Source organism: Equus przewalskii, chromosome 13 (genome assembly GCF_037783145.1).
Source record: "Equus przewalskii isolate Varuska chromosome 13, EquPr2, whole genome shotgun sequence".
Taxonomy (NCBI): domain Eukaryota; kingdom Metazoa; phylum Chordata; class Mammalia; order Perissodactyla; family Equidae; genus Equus; species Equus przewalskii.
The window spans coordinates 11751540-11772494 of NC_091843.1; the positions used below are offsets into that span (position 1 = coordinate 11751540).

The window sequence follows — 20955 nt, forward strand, 5'->3', positions numbered from 1 at the left end:
CAAAATGAAAGGTGGGACTATTAGGTATGAGATAATTGTTAGGGGAAATATGACCAGTTCGGGCATCTTTTAATATACCTAGCACTTTATCTGTATTGATCTGCTTCTGCTAAAGAGGAAATTCAGAGTTTATCTACCTGTCTGTGCAATCAAGTGTGTTGCTGGACCTATTGGCAAATTAAAAGAGCCCCACCAGGATCTTGCCTTTTAGGTTCTAATTTCCGCACCCATGGCCAACATGAGTAATCAGCAAAGTTAATCAACACTTGATACCCCAGGTGCTGTGCGTGTCCAATATCCTGAAATTGCAACAGCAAGCAGGCAACAGGAGTTCCCAACTCTTGTAGGGAGGATGTTCAATATCAGAGACCCAATAATGCAAATTGCTTAGGAGTCAGGGAGGGGGGACATGAATGTCTTGGGGCCACAGGTAGACGTTAAAGTTAAGAAGACAACGTGAGTAAACAATTCTTAAAGCTACATGGACCGCCAATCCTGGTGCCAGCTAGGGTAGCATAAGTGCTCTTGGGAAATACTCTACAAACCTACTTACTCATAGAAAGTTGTCCATCCCGTTTCATCACTCTTGGTGGCTAGGAGGCCAGTGTTCCCATCATAGGTCATGAGGCCAAGCTCCAGGTTCTGTGCGGACACAACTTTGAGACCTCCGTTGGTACCCACTGTGAGGGTGATGATCTGGTTGTCGGGCATGAGCAGGTGGCGGGGCATGCCACTGCTGTCCCGACGGATCTTCAGGGAATTTCCATTATTGTCAATCAATTCAGTGACATCATTGTCAGCACTGTATGTGAAATTGTACAAGTACTCCCCTGTCACCAGGCTCACAGTGTACTGGTGGATGCCATCAGCGTTGAAGACATACAACTCCTGTTCTCCAGGGGATGCAGCCTCATACTGGTTGAAAGCATTAAGAACAGGCTTGTTCTTGCTGACTGCCCTGATCCGAATATTTCCAAGGTCTGCGATGTAGATGGTACCATCTGGAGCTACAGCTAAGGATGATGGGGAATTCAAGATGGCATCAGTTGCGTAGGCATCATCTCCCGAGTAGCAGTTGCAATTGACATCGTTTTTGCAGTCGCAGTCTGAGGCTGCCCCAGCTAAAAGGCAGATCTCCCCATTGGTTGTTACCTGGCGTAGACGGTTAATCTTCTTCTCATCCGTTTCAGTGATATAGAGGACCCCAGTGTGAGAAATGGCAATGGCACTGGCTGACTCCAGAGCAGAGTGAATGGCTAGTTTGCTGAGGGAGTAGTCAATGCCAGGAACCTGGCAGTGCATGGGGCGTCCCGCAATGATGCTGACTTGGTGGTTCTCTGTGATGCGAAGGATGACATTGTTCTCTAGAACATACAGGGAGTTGTCCATGGGGTTGACAGCAAGGTCTGTTGGCCACTCCAGGCGAACCTGTGGATGACATGGCATCAGATTAAAGAACAGCCTCTAACATACCCAATGTTTAACTGTGTAGGGCGCTTATATGGGTTTTATGCAGCCAGGGAAAAAAGACTTAGTTTTTTACAATGCACTGTACGAGAAGTTCCCATCATCGAACCACTTGCGCGTTGCCCATGTTAAGTGTGCATGTTGGAGAAGAAGAGACTATGTAACAAACATCTGTTACTATATTATCTGCTGTGGCTAGAGTAGATCACCAGCTCTACTCACAATGTTCTTCTCAGCCCCAGATGATGGGATCAGGGTCAGAGTCATTATATATGGTTGTACAGGTAGTCTACTGCACAAGGGCTTAGTGTAATCCAGCCCATATTCCGCTCACCGTGCCATGGGCCTGAGGAGGCTATGTTCATTTGGAGGAGCCACCTTTATCTAATTCACAAAAAGGAGCCACACAGTTTGGAAGGTGACCCTGACCCAAGGGCAGCTAATCCAACAGGCTGGCCAGTGAACTACAACTTGAGTGTTTGCTTGAAAAAATGGACTGGACCAAACACGTTCGTTCTCTGTAGAATTTAAACAAAAATCTCAGTAGCAAGTTGTCAGTTTGTTGTGAAATTTGAGCTAAAATTAATGAGGTTGGAAAAGCCCTTATGGGAAGGGTGAACATATATTCCAGGTTGTTTGAGAATCCACACAATAGAGTCCAGTTTCTCCTGCTGTATACTTGAGTGAGCCTCTGTTCTCTGCCACTGTAAGCACCCGGACTAAAGGACTATCACTTGGGGCAAGGTCATGGAGGGCTCTGCTCTAGTTTCTACTGCACAAAGTAAAGGTTTATATAGTGAGGATGCAGTCATTTCAGATTAACAGGGAAGTTCTGATTGACATATAACACTGTACAGCACATTCTCAAACCTGCAATAATGATGGAGAAGAGAGGTAATTACACAGTAACTCCTACCCTGTAATCTGCCACGGCTGGAGTGTGTCACCAGCTACACTTTTTTAAGCAGAAGTTCCCTCTCTCTTTCTCTTTTCTCTCTCCCTCTCTCGTTCCTGACATTTCCCAGCCCATCTTGCTGTCTAGTTCATCTCAAGCCTTCTGCAAACAAAACTGTGATCTGTATCTCTCTTCCTCCCATTCTACTTCCAACCCAAACAGGCCACAGGTGAGAACTTTAGGCTAATAACCAGGTGTGGCTTAGTGATGAGAAGTAAGAGAGTCCCACCTGGGCCACGTCCATGCTGGAGTCACAGCTGAGTGGCCGGACGGCAGTGAGGTCATTGGAGCCCAGCAATGTGGAGATGATTCCATTCTGGTCGACCTTCCGGATCATGGTGGCGTCGACAAAGTACATGAGCCCATTCTTGTCTACTGCAATACCTGAGCAAGACAAACAGTGGGAGTTTGTCTCTTGGCAAGGAGCAGGGCTTGTGGGGTGGAAGTGAGGATGCCCTACTGGGCATTATCTTCTTGGACCAGGGAACTTACTGGGTGGATTAGCACACTCAGAGCAGTGGTTCTCAACCTTTTGAGGTGACACGCCTTCTCATGAGCAATGGGGTGGAATTCGTGTAATTCCTGGTGTGCTGGCTCTGTTACTACCCAACTGAAGAACCTTGGACTGCAAATAAACCAAGGCTGCAGATGAATGAATGGGGAAATAACTTTGCATCTGCTCTTTATTTCCCTAGTTCATTGCTTGAAAAATTATTGGTACTAAATTACTTGAATACCCTTCACAACTGATTGCAACAACGAGGTTGAGAAACAAGGATTCTTGTGGTCACAAACTCCCAATTCAAAATGTTTGCCCCAGGAAGCATTCCCAATTAAGCCTTGACTCCACTCAGCATGTAAGTGCCCTGGGAGAACGCCAGTCCCAGCAGTCCCCTGGTAAAATGAAGATGGTGGCTTCTGTTTCTTTTGTATCTTTGCCCCAGTGCCCAAGCTCAAGGCTCCTCATCCTGAATCCATCCTGCTGGCTGCTTTCCTGGTAGCTAAAGATGTGAACAGGAATCGGATCCTCAAATGATTGGTTCTTAACCTTTTGTGTTTTTAACCCTTTTCAGACAGACACCCATCCATTCTAAGAACCCCTCCCCCACAATCGCAGACCCTTGGAAATTATACCATTCTTAATTGCTACCATTTATCGGGCATTTACAAAATGTCAAGCACTATGCTTTAGGCTTTATATCCACTATAGTCTAACAAGAACATCTGGGAGTGGTCGGAGGCCCCCCGCTGGGCTTTGTTCGGTCTCCAGCCCACACAGCTGGCACTCTGGCTCATGGAGCTCACATTTCCTTCTGACTCTCCGTGACTGGCAGCAGTCAGAAATCTCCAGGAGCAATCCATCCCACTTTCCATTTGTGGCATATGTGGGTGATGAAGTTTACTTCAAATAAATAAGTTTTTTTTAGACACCCACACAGCAAAGCGACCTATCAGAGTTAAGTTATTCTAGGGGAAGCTGGGTTTGGGACTGCTGGGCTGTGTTCAGTGCCAGTAAGAAGAAAGCCAAGCTTGTGGCAAGCTCCAGCTGGGGCAGAGGTTTCTTCCTTTGCAGCCTTTACCTCGAGGGCTCATAAGGGTTGCGTCCACAGCCTTCCCTCCATCCCCGCAGCGGGCTTCATCAAAGGGCAAGCATTGCTCTCCAGTCCCTGCCACGACTTCCGAATTCCCAGCTAAGTCTTTAGCTCCACTCAGAGACTTGACGCGGTAGATTCGCCGACTATTGGTGTCAGACACGTAGAGAGAGCCGGACACGGGGTCCACTGCCAAATAGTACTTGTGTGCCGGGTTGTTGCTTTAGTAGAAGAAGCACAAAGAGGAATGAGAAGGGGGCTATGCAGCTGGCCTACTGGATCAAAGAGATGACAAAAGTCCTGCCAAGACTCTTACCATCTCTAGCGTCTTTCCACTTTAGTGAACTGGAAAGAATCTAACATAATAACTTAGTGTTCTAACATATCACGGCTCTCAGCTACTTCTAATTGGACTTCAGCTCCTCACACTGTCATAGAATTCATCACTTCCCATCATGCTAAAATACCATTACTTCATATAGCCGGCATGAAAGATCCCACTCTGGTCCTGCTTTGGTGTTTGTGTTGTGTGTGTCAGCTCCTTGATTTCCCCTTGTGGCTTTAATATGTTTTCAAGGGTGACTGAGGAACACTTCCATGTGACAGTGTTCTCTTTGCAGTCTATGCTTCCTCAATGCCTCCAGGGCACTACATCGTTAACACTGGGCCAACCTGGAGTTTTCCTAACTTTGTAATGGGGAGCTCTTCAGTCCTCAGCCTCAGATGTTCTCTATTATTTCTCATGTGGATATGAATAAAGTCGGCATTTCGTGTGAAGAAATGTGATGTCTTGCTGATATCACATCCAGAATCTGAATTACTGAGGGAGGAGATGCAGTTTTCAAATCTTAGGTAGTGGTGAGATCACAAGATCTGCCCAGGCCCCAAGCCACCCTAGGAGATCAATACCTCTGTGCGCGAGAAATGCATTAGGAAGGCATCAAGCCTCAGAGACCTGGACCTCTTTCTCTGCCATGTGTCGAGCTGTCCTGTGTGTTGCTGACTAGGACAGGATGAGATCTGTAGACTCGGCTCAGGACTAAGACACAGGAAACTCTCAACTCAACTCTGACCCAGCTGGTGACCTTAGGTAAGTCTTTCGGTCATCTTGGGTTCTAGATTCCTTATCTGGGTAACGAAGAAATCAAATCAGATCATTGCTCACATCCCTTTTGGCTCCAAACCTACAGTTCCTTCCTTTTCAGTGTCTGCCACTGGTTGGAAGTTGAGACCAGAATGGGTGCTTGTGCTGTTCTTCATACTGGTTATTAAAATCTCTACCTTCGGATGCAAGTAGTGATGCCTCTCTGCCCCAGCGTGGTAGACTAGGTTTTGGTGCAACATGCCTAAAATAAGCACAGGCCTTTTTTTCCCCTGTTATTTCTCAATCATAGTTTGGAATGATGGGAAGAGGGGCTGGGAGAGGCAAAGGGATGGTGAGGGCCATCATTATAATGTTAGATGCATTTGTCCTGTACATGTTCACCGGTAAATTACTAATTAAAATACCACCATTTGGGTTCTTCTTGGATTTAAGAAAGAAAAGAACTGGGAAGCTATTTTTAGGAACAATTTGTGAATCGAGACCATCTTTAATTCCAGCTTCTCTTCAGGTTGCCATTAAGACACATAATTAAAGTAGAAATCAAGGTCTTTCTAAAATCCAGCCTAGAGAAGTAGTTTGAAAGAGTATGCCACCTGAGTTTCCTTCCTTTCCTTCCTTCTTTCTTCTTCCTTTTTTGGCTAGTAAGTCTTTAGAGAATATCCATATATGCAAAAGAAATTGGAGTAGAAAGGGGGAAATTCATGCCACTTTTTAATTAGATGCTGTACTTTGTTACTGAACGAACAGTAGCTGGCATGATCAACAGAAGGATCAGGGCATTGCACATCTGTGCCTATCTATGAGCAAGATAATTAATTTTGGACTTTCTAGGGAGCCTAATTCAAGGAGCCTTTTCAAAATCTCTGGCAGAAGAGCAGACAGTTGAGGGTGTGGGTCAGTTCTTGCTGGGGGCCCATTCTTCCCCACGGCCTCATACTCATTTCAACCAAGATTCTTGTAGCGAAGCTCAGGGAGGTGGACAGCCATGCTTCCACATCTGTGGCTATGATGAAGGTCAAATGGGCTGTGAGTTTGGAGGGGGTTGTCTTCCCAGGGCATTGTGGATTCTTTTTTTTAAATTTGGTTCAATTGGGGTGCCTATAACCAGCCAATTTGGGGGTACCTGAGAAAAAGGAGGCAGAGGACTCCTCCTATGCATGGCTTTTCCACTGGCTTTGATGATCTTGTACAACTTGACGCCACTCTGTCTAATTTAGACCCGATATCATGAAGAAGCCCTATTCAAGTTTCATCTCAAGGAGTGAGGAGAAACATTCCCTTGAGTATTAAAATATATTGCTTTGCTTTTCTCCTCTTCCAAATAAAAATAAAGTCGCTTTTCTTCCTTTTCAGTGCAACCTAGGGCGACCTGGAGTTTTCCTAACTTTGTAATGAGAAGCTCCCCAGAGCCATATGCACAGACATGCGTGTTGTACAGTTATATATATATGGAGTGTACCTGTATGTTTTTAAAATGATAACCATGGAGCAACTGAGTAACAAAGCCTATTTAGACAAAAAGTACTTGGTCTACACCCTTCATACTACCTAAAAATGATTTAATTCCACGAAAATTCCCAAAGCATCTGACTGCTGGATTCATTCTGACCAGCAGATTGGCAATTAAGTTGTTGTTTTTTTTTTTTTTTCAAATGACCATATATCCAGGGAAAAAAATCATTAATGAGTTGAAAATGAGTTTTTGACCCGTTTCCAGTTCATTAAAGCTTTTGTGAACCCAGTCCAGCATTTACAAAAGCCAGAAGTTTGCCTCGACTGTTTAGCCCAATTATGGACCGCACTGAGCAGTCGGGATAAAAGTTCACTGAGGGTTCATTATCTTGCACTTGCATCTCCCGGAAATTCTAATTACTGTCAGCTTATTTGGTTGCTTTTTGACTGCATTTCATAATTGCTAAAGCTTATCGTATCCACAACACACAATTAGCACATAAAAAAGTTACTATATTTGGTACATAAAAATATACAACATTACACAAGAAGCACAAAACAAAAAGCAAACACAAGGAAGCAAACGAACCATATCAAATTATACAGGAAAGAGTTTTTCGTCTTACCTATGTTTAAACTCTTTATTTCTTTATAGAAAGAAAACAGAAGGAAAAAGAACAAACAGTTAGCTGAAGAATTGATGATAAAGCAAACATAACATTTTTGTTTCTTGTATAAAGGGGCCCCCAAAAGGCAGTCTTTTTCTTTTTCTCCCTTCTAGCTGACAGCTCCTGGCTCAATGACTTGGGGAGCACCCCTGATTTTGGACTCCTCCCAGCCGTTGGAAAATCTAGATAAGAATGCTTGAATTCTTTGACCAGCAATGTGGCAGTCACATGACACAGGTAGCAACAGGTCTTCTGGCTATGAAGGGATGGCAAATAGGTTACCTCTTGAGTCCTAACACCGATTGATTGGGAATGGCTGCTGGGAGAGTGAGAGTAGGGGATTTTGAAACCAAATTCAAGCTCAGCTCTAAAGAGTGCTGTAACTCATTTGTGATGTCTGCCCTGGATGTGGGAGGGAGCCTGGTGACACCTGTGCCACCTATTAGCCATTGGTGCAGAGTCAGTATGATTCAATGGCAGGCTGGCAAATGCTCTGTGGAACCCTGAGAATCTGACCCATTTCCTATCCCTGCTTCATGCCACCTTCCTTCTTCCCATCTCACGTGCATGTGTGGGACCCCAAGTCTGCATTCTTTCTTACAGATAACACTCATAAATGAAATTCATAGATAATAACATCCTCTCGTAATTGGAGCCAAAGACTCCAGTTACCATTCCTTTTTGGAAAAGTGGTAAAAGTTTTGCTGTTCTTTTAAGAACAAAAATACATGTCAATTTCAACAGGAAAGTGGCTGAAAGTTATCAACAATAGGGAGAAGAAGTAAGACCCAGGAGCCTCATGTAAAGAGAACAGCTCCCCATTCCTGAGGCTTCTAGGCCAAGGTGGAAGGAGCCCCTGACCCCTCTTTACCTTCTGGCTGAGAGAGGAGTCTTCAGAGAAGGGACAAAGAGGGTTTAATGCCCTGATTCCTGCTTGGGTGCAGCTCGGGCCTCTGCCGGGGGCCATCATTAGTGATGGGTTTGCACAGGGATTACATTTTTATATTTTATTCCAATGTGTTAGTTTTTGCAAAAAAAAAAAAAAGTTAATTAAATGATGCTGATAACTCCTGAGCTCTGACTGACATAGTGCAATTTAAGATTCATTCTGCAAAGCCTGGTGTGTCAGGGTGGCAGCCGGGAATTCTCGCGTCTATTTTATATTGCTTAATGAAAGTGAAATGTTATCTGCCACCAGTGGTAGTCATATTTGGCTCTTAATTATTGCAATATCAATTCCACTTTTTTTAGTCAAGATTTTGTGAAAAGACTGGATGGGATTTGGGTCTGCAGACCTGACCTACTTCTTTCCTAAGAACGTCTGCTTTAAGTTGATTAATAGAATATCTATGTTGGAGGAAGGAGAAGGCCAGGGTGGGGGACCGAGTCACCCAGAGTGCAGAGTCCCAATGATCATATGGATATGAGCTTTGGAGAAAGGCTGAGGGTATTGCTATTCCAGTCCAGGGCCATTAAAACGGGTGGGTGCTTAGCAGGCAACAAACCAAAATAACAGCATTATTGAGTCAGTTTGTGTAGATAAGCACAGGTGCCCTACTTAAAAGGGACAGGCCCTAGGCTTTGTGTCCATGGCCTCAATAATACCAACCCTCTTAGGCATAACCTTCGAGCAAAAAGTGGCATCTCAAACTCAAGAATTGAGGTAGATTAGCTCTTCACACTGTGGAGTCTCAATGACTCCTCTGCGAAGCCTTCAGGGTCTCTCCAAGCATTCTCGGCTTGTCTTGCAGAGCTCTCCTCAGGCTGTCTTGTGATTTATGTGTGTGTGCTTGTCTTCCTAACTTTGTTGTGAATGGAAGTAAGTAAGAAAATATAGACATGACTTACTCATCTCCATTCTGCTGATTCTTAGCAGAGAGCCCTGGAGAGAATAAGGGCTGGGGAAATGGGTTCTTGAGTGACAGGAGGAAGGAATGAGGCTGCTTCCCTTAGTGCTCAGCAGACCCTGCCTTGGACTAGTTCCAATCCCTCATGTTCTGCTCAGAATCACAGTCAGCTGAGACTGTTGTCTCTTTCCATTCTAACTCCCTCTGTGCCAAAGAATAGGGTGGAGTTAGAATGGCCATTTTTTTTGTTTGTTTTAGTCCTAACTAAAGAGAAGTGAGTTGGGATACATACTAAACATGTAATTCAGTTTTAGGGGGATGTGCTTATGTAGCTCGTATGTAGTCCTTTCACCATCCAGTTAGATTATTGCTAGTCATTCTGGTGTAGGAATGGCTTTCAGGAAGGCTCCTGCCCTATTGTTCTGATTCAGCTAGTATCTTTAGAGGAAGTGGAATGCCCAGTGTGGAAGCCATATTTCACCATTACCAAGACATCAACAGCAAACTGGTTAAGGAGCATCAATTCAAAGAATATTTAGATTATTCATGGCACAAGAAAACCTGAAATGCCCAGAAATACTATGAAGGAAACTTGATAAACTTTTCCCAAATTTTATAGCTCTAACAATTTTCATGACATCACCAATAATCAGTTGTGAACATGAAAGAACATTTTCTAATTTATCAATAATCTGAATCAAATTTTGGCCAGCTATACTGGAGGAAAGCCTGAATATCTCTCTATTCTTTCCATAGATAATGATGTTATAAAATCACTGTCGTGTTACTAGATGATCAAAGAGGACGCAGCCAAAAAGTGTAGGAAAACAAGTATCATGAAAGTGTAACAGTACTGAATTAATAAAAAATTTTAGGAGTCATTTTTCTGGATTTTGTGATGTTTGCACTAACTGTCTGCTTTTCAAAATTTGTAATTTGTTTTGGTTTCTTTTCTCATCCTAAATAATATTCAGTTTCTTTTAGAAATTGTGTAAGAGTCAGGCTCCATGAAACCTAGATTTGTCTTTGGAAAAAGAGCTTTGAAAACAGTGCCAAGAACTGTCCAGATCTTATGGGGATATTGTTGATATTATTATTCTGGGTGGGATGCTGTGGCATATTTTGTTTCCTGACTTCTATGTTTATACCCTGAGCACCTAGGGAAAGCATTGCTCTCTAACTGGAATCGCATAATCCTCTCTTCCATTCAACATTGGCATCAAGCAGGGTCTGTCCTGGTGAAAACTCTCAGGCAAAGCTTATCTTTGGTGAAGATTACTTCCAATTTCTGTTGTCCACACCCTTGTTCCTAGGCTCCCACTTTCTTGCATCTGTTCCCTCTTCAGTACTAACACATTTGGGCTGAACGATTTCGTTGCCTGATCTTCCCTGATGCGATGATGCCGCTGACCCACCCCAACAGCACCATCAAAATCTCAGCATAGAAAAGTGCTTTAGTTGGAAAAAAGCATATTTAATATCACGGTATAATTTTATATTTGGAAAATAAAAAAGTTTAGAATTTCAAAATTATGTTAAGTGTGAGATTCTTATGTTTATCAAAAGGGGCCAAGTTAAGAAAAGGCAGAGAGACACTGTCCCATCCGTATCATTTCCTGCCTTATTTGGGGTCCGATTCCTAAGATATTCTCAAATTGGGGAGGAACGAAAGATTTTTCTATGACAGAAATTTACCCTAAGATGTTAGTGACTGACAAATTTACTTTCCTCCATAGGGCTCGGGTTTTCCAAGGACTACCTGGAGAGAGTGACAGTTATAAAAAGGGAAATGGGCTACTACAGGTGGGATATCAGGCTTTTTGGAGAAGTAGGTGTTGAAAATATTTTGAATGCTGGTGGAATCGAAGCATACAGGCAATAACCATTTTACCTAAGAAGAAGGCTTTGTCTAGCATCGGAAGTGCGTAGACCTCTGCCCCTCTGTGTTTCGGATAGGCAAAACAAGGAAGAAAAGAGAAGGATAGTGAAAGGACCATGGAGACATTGAAATAAAATTCTGATTCAGAGGCTGAGTTCTGGGGTGGGTAAGCGAGATCGGGATGGGCACTAACTCCCGAAATTGAATCATTCAGCTGCCAACTCACAATAGAGAAAAGACATAAGCAAGACAGGTCCCTACCGCCCCCCTCCCTCCCTCTGCTGGTTACTGTTTTGAAGAGAGGGGATTGACAGCCCTTTGTTTTCAAGTACGCAGTGGGAAGAAAAGAAGAATCAAACCACTGTTCTTATAAAAGCTTAACTTCTCATCGTCTCTGGATACCTGGCTGATGAAAGCAAGAACAAGTCCAAAGGCGGTTAAAAAAAAAATCACACAGCTATCGAGGGAAATTGGTAGTTCCACTCCTTCCAGTTGTTCTCCGTGTTACCATGTGGGCGTGGTGTGGCTCACTCTGAGTGGGCCCTTAGCTCATACCATTGATGTTGTGGCCTCTACAACTTGAGAGACATGGCATCAAGGACAAATTCCAACAAAAGGGAGGACATTGGTCTGTGTCTCCTTTAACTCAAGTAATGTGTCTTGAGCCCCCGGTGTGGACCAGGTACTGCTCTAGGCATCAAGGGACAAAGCTGCCAAAGGTGTCTGCTCTACAGAAGTTCACACACCAGGGCCCTAAAGACTCACACAGAAATAACTGAAAAACAAGGCAGTAAATGGTGTCAACTTATGTGACCAATTACAGTTACATGACCCAGAGGAGGGTGAGAATTATTTTTGCTAGGGAGATTGGGCTTCATGGAAGAGGAGGCCTTCAAAGATGGATGTGATGAGATAGAGACGGTATTTCAAGTATAGCAAGCAGCATGAGTCAAGGTTTGGAGGTGGGAATGTAGCAGGCAAGTGCTGATTTGACTCTGAGCAGGAAGAGCGGTGACAAAGAAGTAAGGGCAGATGTGGAGGCTTACAAACATCCGATTAAAAAATACGACCCTCGGGGGGGGGGAAAACAGAATGCTACCTCCGCCCCTTCCCTGCCTCCTCCCATGGCTCTCCATTGTCCACAGGATGCTCGAGAAGATGATGACTCTCCTAGGATGAAGAAGGAAGTAAACATCTTGGGAAGGGGACCTAGTTGGAGAGCTCTAGGAAAAGAGGTTTGTCTGACTGTCAGTTTGACAGCTTGAGGATGATCCAGCCTCTTCCATTTTGCCTTCCTCTTCCCCTCATTGTTCATCTTTTGGTTATTACCCTCTTACTCCATCCCATGGCCTCCTCCTCTGTTTCCATGATGGTTGGTTGTTGGTTCTTCTACTCACTCAGCTAGAATTGCCTTTACTTTCCCGGGGGTGCCCATCTCTCACCCTCAAATGGTTTCATCACCTTTTGGACCCTCAGAGCCCAACATAGGCTTGGCTCACCATCATGCTCAGTAAATGCCCACTGGCTCACTGAGGGTGCAAACTTCTTAGGGTGGAGCTGGGGTTTTCTTCTCTCTTTTTGCCCCTCCCAGTGCCTGGCACAGTCTCGGCTCCCAAGATTACTCAGCAGCACTTGCCGGTGGTTAGATCACTGTTATCTCTCCAAGATGGGGCCTTAAACACACTAAAATGCAAGTGCAACCTACAGCTTCTTCCAAGTCCTTCATGTAGTACCTGAGGCTGCTTCAGAAGGCACCACCATCCACTCAGTAATGCATCTCAAAATCCTAGGCATCACTCTTGATTCTTCTCTGTCTTTTTTTCCATTCCTTGCATCTGACGTATCAACAATCCCTATCAGATTTACCTCTGATAACATATCCCAGTTCAGAATATTTATAAATGTATCCCATTTGGAACACTTCCTCATGTGCCCTGCCACCATCCTAGTCCACATCACCATAACCCAAATCCTGGTCAATGGCTACAGCCTCCCTTTGGGTTTTTCTGCCTCCACTCTTGCAAACCTATGGTCCATTCTCCACACAATAGCCAGAATCATCTTTGAAAAAATGCAAATCAGATGGTGTCACTCCATCCCACTTCCTACCTCAAACTCCAGTGACTGTCTGTTGCAATAAGAATATGATTTATACTTGTCAACATGGTCAGTAAGACCCTGAAGCATTGGTCCCCTACCTACCTTTCTGACGTCCTCTGAGACACTCTCCCCTGAGCTCACCACCTCCCAGCCATATTGGACTTCTATCAATCCCTTAAATAAACCAGATTATCTGCTGATATTAGGGCTTTTGCACATCTTCTTTCTGCCTGGAATACTTTTCCCCAGATCTGTACATGGCTGACCTCATCATTCAGGTCCCATCTCAAATGTCACCTAGTATGAGAGAGTTCTCTGACTACTTTATCCTATGTATCTTCTTTATCACTCTTCCCCCACCCACCAAAGTCTCTATTTCTTACCCTGTTAGATTTTCCTTAAAGCATTTACTGCTACTTGAAATGATTATTTTTTATTTGTCCACATAATTTGGTCTGAAGTTCCCTATCAGATCACAAACACACCGAGGAGGGTTTTGCTTATTCCCACTATTTTTCCCCCCTAGTCAGATAGTCCCTGTCACATAGTATACATTCACCAATATATTCTCTGGAGAACCCCAAATGCAGCCACCATTTACCCAGCGAAGCTTTGGAGCAATGGGAAAAATAGAGCAAAAGAAGGTTTTCTGTGCAGCCACTTACCGTAACTCCAAGATGCTGGTCACGTTTCGAGAGGGAAAGATGCGCCTAATGTAATTGAAGTCACCAACGAAGAGGCTCCCATCAATTCCAACGGCCAGAGCTACTGGGGCCAACAGCTTGTTGCCTTCGGCGAGGCCATTGCAGCTGGGACAGGAAATGCTCCGGCGGCGGCCATTGCCCATGATGCTGGTGATGATGGCAGGCTGCTGGGTCAGAAACTGGTTCTCCCCAGTGCCCTTGTGTAGGATTCCTGGGGGTGGTAATGGGGGTGGTTACTGCAGCCCTCCAGGGAAAACATTTCTATTGGCCTACCCAGATTGCGGGGAAGTGAGAGGGAGAAGAGAAACAGTAGAAAACCTTTGGGGAGCTCCCCCATTTCCTCACAATGCTGAGAGAACTGTAATGGGATGGGAAACCCCAAGGCTATGGTAGTTGGTAAGATAACATTTGTAGAGATAATTGAAGAACAATTGTGAGGTACACTAAGGCGGAACGTCTGGGAAAACCAGCCTAACATTCTTTCACATTTAAAAGGAGAAGGTGGGAAAACCTATGAGTATTTTGGGCATTTGATGAAAAATAGCTAAGGTAAGGCTAGGGCCTACCACTTAAATGTCAGGGCTAGAGAGAAGGTTTCAGAGGAGAGACTCCGCTGTCTTTGGGAAAGGAAATGTGCTCACATACCACTTTTAACATTGAGGATGTGATGTTTATCCAGGGACCAGCCACCAAGGTTGGAAGGATCCAGCTCAAATCCCTGGAGGAGGGCTGTCCTTTTCTCCCACAGGATTAGACTGGGGCAAGTCTCATATTCAAACCCAACAGACACTGAAAGATAAAAAGGGGTGGGGCAGAGCGGGAGACAAGAGTTTCCTTGATTATTCCAGAGCTCTCCAGCAGGAACGAGAAACACGTGCTTGCGGTAATACACATTCTGTTCCAAAAACTCACTCAGGGAGACGGGCTGATTGCTTTCTCCTTGTGATTCCACACAATATTAAAGTCAGATTTCAGGCTGAACTCAACCTTGAAGCTTTACACAGTAGTACTCCGTGGGGATGGCAAGACCTTTCCAGTGAACAGCTGGCTTTCAAAAATGACGCCAGTGACGTGGAGGGAGGAGAAGAATCATTCAAAAACCGAATAAAACTCTCCTTTTGAGATGGACAGGAGACTGCTTCTCTCAGCCTGCTGTTCATCGCAGGCATTTGTTATATTTTGGGTTATTTATGTTCACTCACTAGGAGAAATGCCTAGGGAAGCTTAGCGGCTCATTTACAAGAAGATTCTGGAGGCAACAGCTTGTGATAAGTTAAGGCACCTTGTATGTTCACTCAGGATCCCAAAGAGTGGTAGGCGAGGAGGCATGGGGACACAGCCTGCCAATTACGAGGCAGTTCACTGGGAACAGAATCCACAAGCTGTAAAAATCCTGCGTTTGCCACATGGACAAATTGGGGGGAGAGGCAGGAGATGAAGGACTCTATCCTAACTCTGCTCTAGCTCACATTTCCCCCAGGTCAAAACGGAGCAAGTGAAGCCTCAATTTCTCAGGCAGATGTGGTAAGGACAGATGAGACAAAACGCCGAGATGCCATACATTTTTAATTGGAACTCTGCTTTAGAAATATGAGGCATTGCTGTTATTGCTGTTCCTACTACATTAAATCCTTAACTACGTGTGTCACCTTTGGGGATTCTCTGCAGCTTCTTTTAAATCCTGAGATATAGGAGTGTCGATATGAACGGAAGATACATTTTGTCTTTAAAAAAACACCATGTATTTCCTAGCTTGTCCTCTGAAAATTCCAAGAAACCACGACCAACTTGGTAGCAATGAGAATTGCTAGTGCCTGGCTTGTGGCTTTGAAATATTATTTCTCATTAAAAGGAATCAGGGCTCCTTGAAGAAATGGCTGGAGCAAGAAATGAGCAAGATGAGACCAGGTCATTTTATCACACCTGATAGCAAAGAAGGAATCAAAATCTTCCAGGGCCATGTTGAAGGAATTTGGGAGTTGGCTTGAAGGGGCTCTGGCTGACCATAGAGGGGACAGCTGGACTCTTAGTAAAGATAATAAGTTCAATGGATTGAAGCATATTAGATACATTTCATTCTATGAGCTCATAATGGCATGTAAAAAAACATTAATTTGCCATCATTAGAGGATATTAGAAAATCAACTTAATATATTGAAACTAGTAAATAAAGGGAAAGAATTAAGCATTTATCCTTTCTTGTTTGAACGGTACCTCAAATAACCAAGTAGTTAATGAGAAAGTATCTCTATGTAAAAGTATGCTAGCTAATAAAGGAATAAGCAATGATAGAATTAAAATATCATTTTGCAATCTCTAATGACCTAATGGATCTAGGCAATGAGCATCAGTAGCTGCTGAAATCGCCAAAGGAGAGACAGGCTGACATCAGGTAACTCCTGAGGGAAGAAGAGAGCCCACCTACCAAGTTGTCCTGCTTAAAATAGATAAAAGAATCACATACCTAGGAATAAATTTAATCAAGAAGGTGAAAGATCTGTACACTGAAAACTATAAGACACTGATGAAAGAAATTGGAGAAGACACAAATAAATGGAAAGATATTCCATGCTTAAGTATTGGAAGAATTAACATTGTTAAAATGTCCATACTAGCCAAAGCAATCTACAGATTCAATGCAATTCTTACCAAAATTCCAATGGCATTTTTCACAGAAACAGAACAAACAGTCCTAAAATTTGTATGGAACTACAAAAGACCCAAAATAGCCAAAGCAATCTTGAGAAAGAAGAACAAAGCTGGAGGCATGATGCTCCCTGATTTCAAACTATATTACAAAGCTATAGTAATCAAAACAGTATGGTATTGCACAAAAACAGACACATAGATCAATGGAATAGAATAGAGAGCCCAGAAATAAACTCACACATATATGGTCCATTAATTTATGACAAAGGAGTCAAGAGTGAACGATGAGGAAAGGAAAGTTTCTTCAATAAATGGTAGTGAGAAAACTGGACAGCCATATCCAAAAGAATGAAACTGGACCACTATCTTGCACCATACGCAAAAATTAACTCACAATGGATTAAAGACTTGAACATAAGACTTGAAACCATAAAACTCCTAGGAGAAAAAGGTGGTAAGCTCCTTGACATTGGTCTTGGTGATGATTTTTTGGATTTGATGTCAAAAATAAAGGCAACAAAACCAAAAATCATCAAATGGGACCACATCAAATGAAAAAGCTTCTGCACAGCAAAGAAAACTATCAACAAAATGAAAAGGCAACCTACTAAATGGAAGAAAATATTTGCAAGTCATATATCTGATAAGGCATTCATATTCAAAATGCATAAAGAACTCAAACAACTTGAGAGCAAACAAACAATTCAATTAAAAATGGGCAGAGGATCTAAATAGACATTTTTCCAAAGAACACATACAGAAGGTCCACAGGCACATGAAAAGATGCTCTACATCACTAATCATCGGGGAAATGCAAATCAAAACCACAATGAGGGGCCAGCCCCGTGGCCCAGTGGTTAAGTTCGCGTGCTCTGTTGCGTCGGTCCAGGGTTTCACTGGTTTAGATCCTGGACGCGGACATGGCACCACTCATCAAGCCATGCTGAGGTGGCATCCCACATGCCACAACTAGAAGGACCCACAACTAAAATATACAACTATGTACTGGGGGGATTTGGGGAGAAAAAGCAGAAAAAAGAAAAGAAGATTGGCAACACTTGTTAGCTCAGGTGCCAATCTTTAAAAAAAAAACCCACAATGAGATGTCTCCTTAGACCTGTTAGAATGGCTATTATCAAAAGGATAAGAAATAACAGGTGTTGGTGAAGACGTGGAGAAAAGGGAACTCTCGTGCACTGTTGGTGGGAAATTGGTGCAGTCACTATGGAAAACACTATGGAGGTTCCTCAAAAAATTAAAAATAGAACTACCATATGATCTAGCTATTCCACTTCTGAATATCTATCTGAAGAAAAAGAAAACATTAACTCAAAATGATATATGCACCCCCATATTCATTGCAGCGTTATTTACAACTGCCAAGATATTGAAACAACCTAAGTGTCCATCAACGGATGAAAGATAAAGAAGTTGTTCTATGTATATACACATATACATACCACAGTGGAATATTATTCAGCCATAAAAAGAAGGAAATCTTGCCATTTGTGACAAAATGGATAGACCTCAATGCGTTATGCTAAGTGAACTAAGTCAGAGAAATATTGTATGATCTCACTTATATGTAGAGTCTAAAAAAAAAGCTCATAGATAAAGAGAACAGATTGGTGGCTGCCAGAGACAGGGGTGGGTGGTGGACAAAAACGGGTGAAGGGAGTCAAAAGTACAAACTTCCAGTTATAAAATAAATAAATCATGGGGATATAATGTACAGCATGGCAACTATAGTTAATAATACTCTATTGCATATTTGAAAGTTGCTAAGAGAGTAGATCTTAAACATTCTTACCACAAGAAAAAATTTTGTAACTATGTAAGGGGATGGATGTTAACTAGATTTATTGTGGTGATCATTTCACAGGAATATATGGAATCAAATATGGAATCATTATGTTGTGAACCTAAACTAATATAATGTTGTATGTCAATTGCACCTCAATAAAAAAAGTCTCTATACACTAAAAAAAATCAAACCTGAATCAGAGACAACCTCAAGATCCAACTATTACTCTACAGGAGATACAGAACAGAGGACTATGTTCAACAAGCCCAGGTGTGCCACCAGGAAACAAACCAGACTATGGGGAATTTCTACAGGCAAACAACACAGTCTCTTTAACAAATAAATAATAAAACTTAAAAAAAAAAAGCTAGAGATAGAAGGGGAAAAAACCATATATTAAGAAAAGGTAAGAGGAATCAACCAATTACAAAAGATAGATCTTATTTGGATTCTGATTCAAACAGATAAAGTACTACTATTTATGATATTCATAATACCATCAAAATATTGAACAATGATGGGCTATTTGATGAGATTAAGAAATTGTTTTTTGTTGTGATAATGATATTGTTGTTATGCTTTTAAAGTGCTTTTTAGAGATACATTCTGAAATATTATGGATGAAATGATGTGATGTTTGGAACTTGCTTCAGAAAAATATAGGAAGCAGGGGCGTGGATGAGGGTATGGAAAAACCAAGATTCATCATGAGTCGATAATGGCAGAAGCTGGAGTACGTGGGGGTGCATTATAATATTCAGTCTACTTTTTGATGTTGGTTATCATTTTGATATTGGCAAAAGCCTATCATTTTTTTGACTAGCCATGTTTATATTAAATGCACTAGTTACTCCAGTAACTTATCTTTATTAAGTTAGTAACTCCACTCGCTGATGACGCAGACCAGTAGGCTATATCCTGGGCTTGTGTAACCTGCTAGGTGCATGACTTTGGGCAATTTAGTTGCCCTCTCTCTCCTGTCTCATCGGCACAATGGGGATTATGAGAGCGCCTACTTGATAAGTTATTGAGAGGTTACCCAAGACAAAGGATTTAGCACAACGCTCTGCACAAAGGGAGTGTCTGATAAATATTGGCTGCCAATCATAGTGAAGATTTCTGAGTTTGCTGGTTTCTTATTTTAGTAACTTATTACAATTATTGAAAATCACAAGCCTATTGGTGGTGAAAATACAGGATTCTGGATTTTAATTAATTCCAGACGGCTTTCTACAAGTAGGAAAATAAACTGGGTTGGTTGATATTAATCCACAGCTCACAACCCTTCAAAGACTGAGAAGGATAGGACTCTTCTCATACAGTGTCTTTCAGAAGTGGAGAATCATGTGATTCCCTCAAAGGCAAAGCCTGAAACAGAGCATGTGGCTTCCAGATGGCCTCTACCTCGATTTCCTGATTCTCATGGTGCATTCTGTGCTGTTTGCAACATGGAAACGAACATGATCTAACCCCTGCCCACCTTCCTCCCCACTCTCAAATACTCTCCTTGTCCACTACATTCCAGCCATACTGGCCTTTGTCCTTCAAACGTACCTCACTCTTCTTTCTCTGCCAGGGAAAGAATGCTCTTTTCCCAATTTTCTCATGGTTCCTTCTTGTCATTCATGTCTCTGCTTAAATGTCACCCGCTGAGGAACCTTCCCTGAATGCCTACTTGCAGTTGTCCGTCTCCCCTATATCTCTTATTTTTATTTTCTTACTAGCACTTGCCACTGCTTGACATTTTCTTGTCCAGTCTGTGTTTGTTTTCTCAATCCCCAACTAGAACAGAAGGTCCACGGAAGAGGGCTCTTCTCTATCAATAAGACCACTGTTCTATTAGACACCATCTATTAGAACGGTGCTTGGCACATACTAGGAAGTCAATTAATATTGGTTGAATTAATGCATGACTAAATCCAAGAATAAGTAAGGGGTTGAAACCGAAACATACCAACAGCATCAGAGAGTCCATACACCCTTTGGCCGTATGCATCTGTCTTGTCCCAGATGAAGGTGTAGGCTAGGTTGGGAGAGGCCTGGAATGACTTCTGGAAGAGGTGCCCCTCTACAGCTACCATCAGATGGACCTTGATGAGGTTCAGGGGCACCGTGGACTGGGTCATGGTGATCTTCAGCAGTGACTTGTAGCCTGCCGTCCGGGAGCTCAAGTAGCGAAGCTTCACGTTGGAACCGGGGAGCTCAATTTCTTCATGAAGAACCTAGAAAGGAAACACGTGGCAGACACACTGCATCACATGCACCCCAGCAGGTGGGCTGCTGGCCACCTCAGACTGCCTGTCTGCTGCCACCCTCACAGAAGCATCGTACCTTATGTGGGGTCCAAGAACCACTTCGCAGGGTCGAGGAAAACAACCACCACCACCACTAAAACTTGATCCCACACCATGGAGTGAAGGGGCTGAAGTTATGATTTTTGGATTAATAATTATTCTTGGTCACTGTTGTGTTTCTTTTTAAAAACCGCACTGTTGGCAAAAGATGTAAATAAGAACAGCAGGCTTTATTGCCAGCTGCATGCAAGGAGGCCACGAGAGGCTGTAATTATATGAACCTGCAACTTCCACTGACAATTGGTATAAAGCAACAGGGAGGCAATAATGTAATATGCCCTCTGTCGTAACACCGATGTAGATCATTAATACGCCTCTTAGCATGTATCTGTGACTAACAGGAATAAAAAGCAATTTGCAGGTGGGTTGCACATATGTA

General features: G+C 42.9%; 1 protein-coding gene across 23 annotated transcripts in view; it reads right to left on the minus strand.

Annotated features, from left to right (window-relative positions):
* The window catches only part of TENM2 (teneurin transmembrane protein 2), a 1162025-nt gene that overhangs the window by 49298 nt on the left and 1091772 nt on the right, over positions 1-20955 (minus strand). For 14 of the 23 annotated variants that reach the window (XM_070569063.1, XM_070569065.1, XM_070569064.1 and 11 more), the window contains 7 exons: positions 20177-20444; positions 14415-14558; positions 13731-13980; positions 7198-7218; positions 4003-4235; positions 2652-2806; positions 554-1428 (listed from right to left, as the gene is read on the minus strand). In XM_070569063.1, the coding sequence (XP_070425164.1) occupies positions 554-1428; positions 2652-2806; positions 4003-4235; positions 7198-7218; positions 13731-13980; positions 14415-14558; positions 20177-20444 (1946 nt within the window). The remainder of the gene's footprint in view (positions 1-553; positions 1429-2651; positions 2807-4002; positions 4236-7197; positions 7219-13730; positions 13981-14414; positions 14559-20176; positions 20445-20955) is intronic. The other 9 variants (XM_070569066.1, XM_070569083.1, XM_070569073.1 and 6 more) reach the window with 1 other exon arrangement.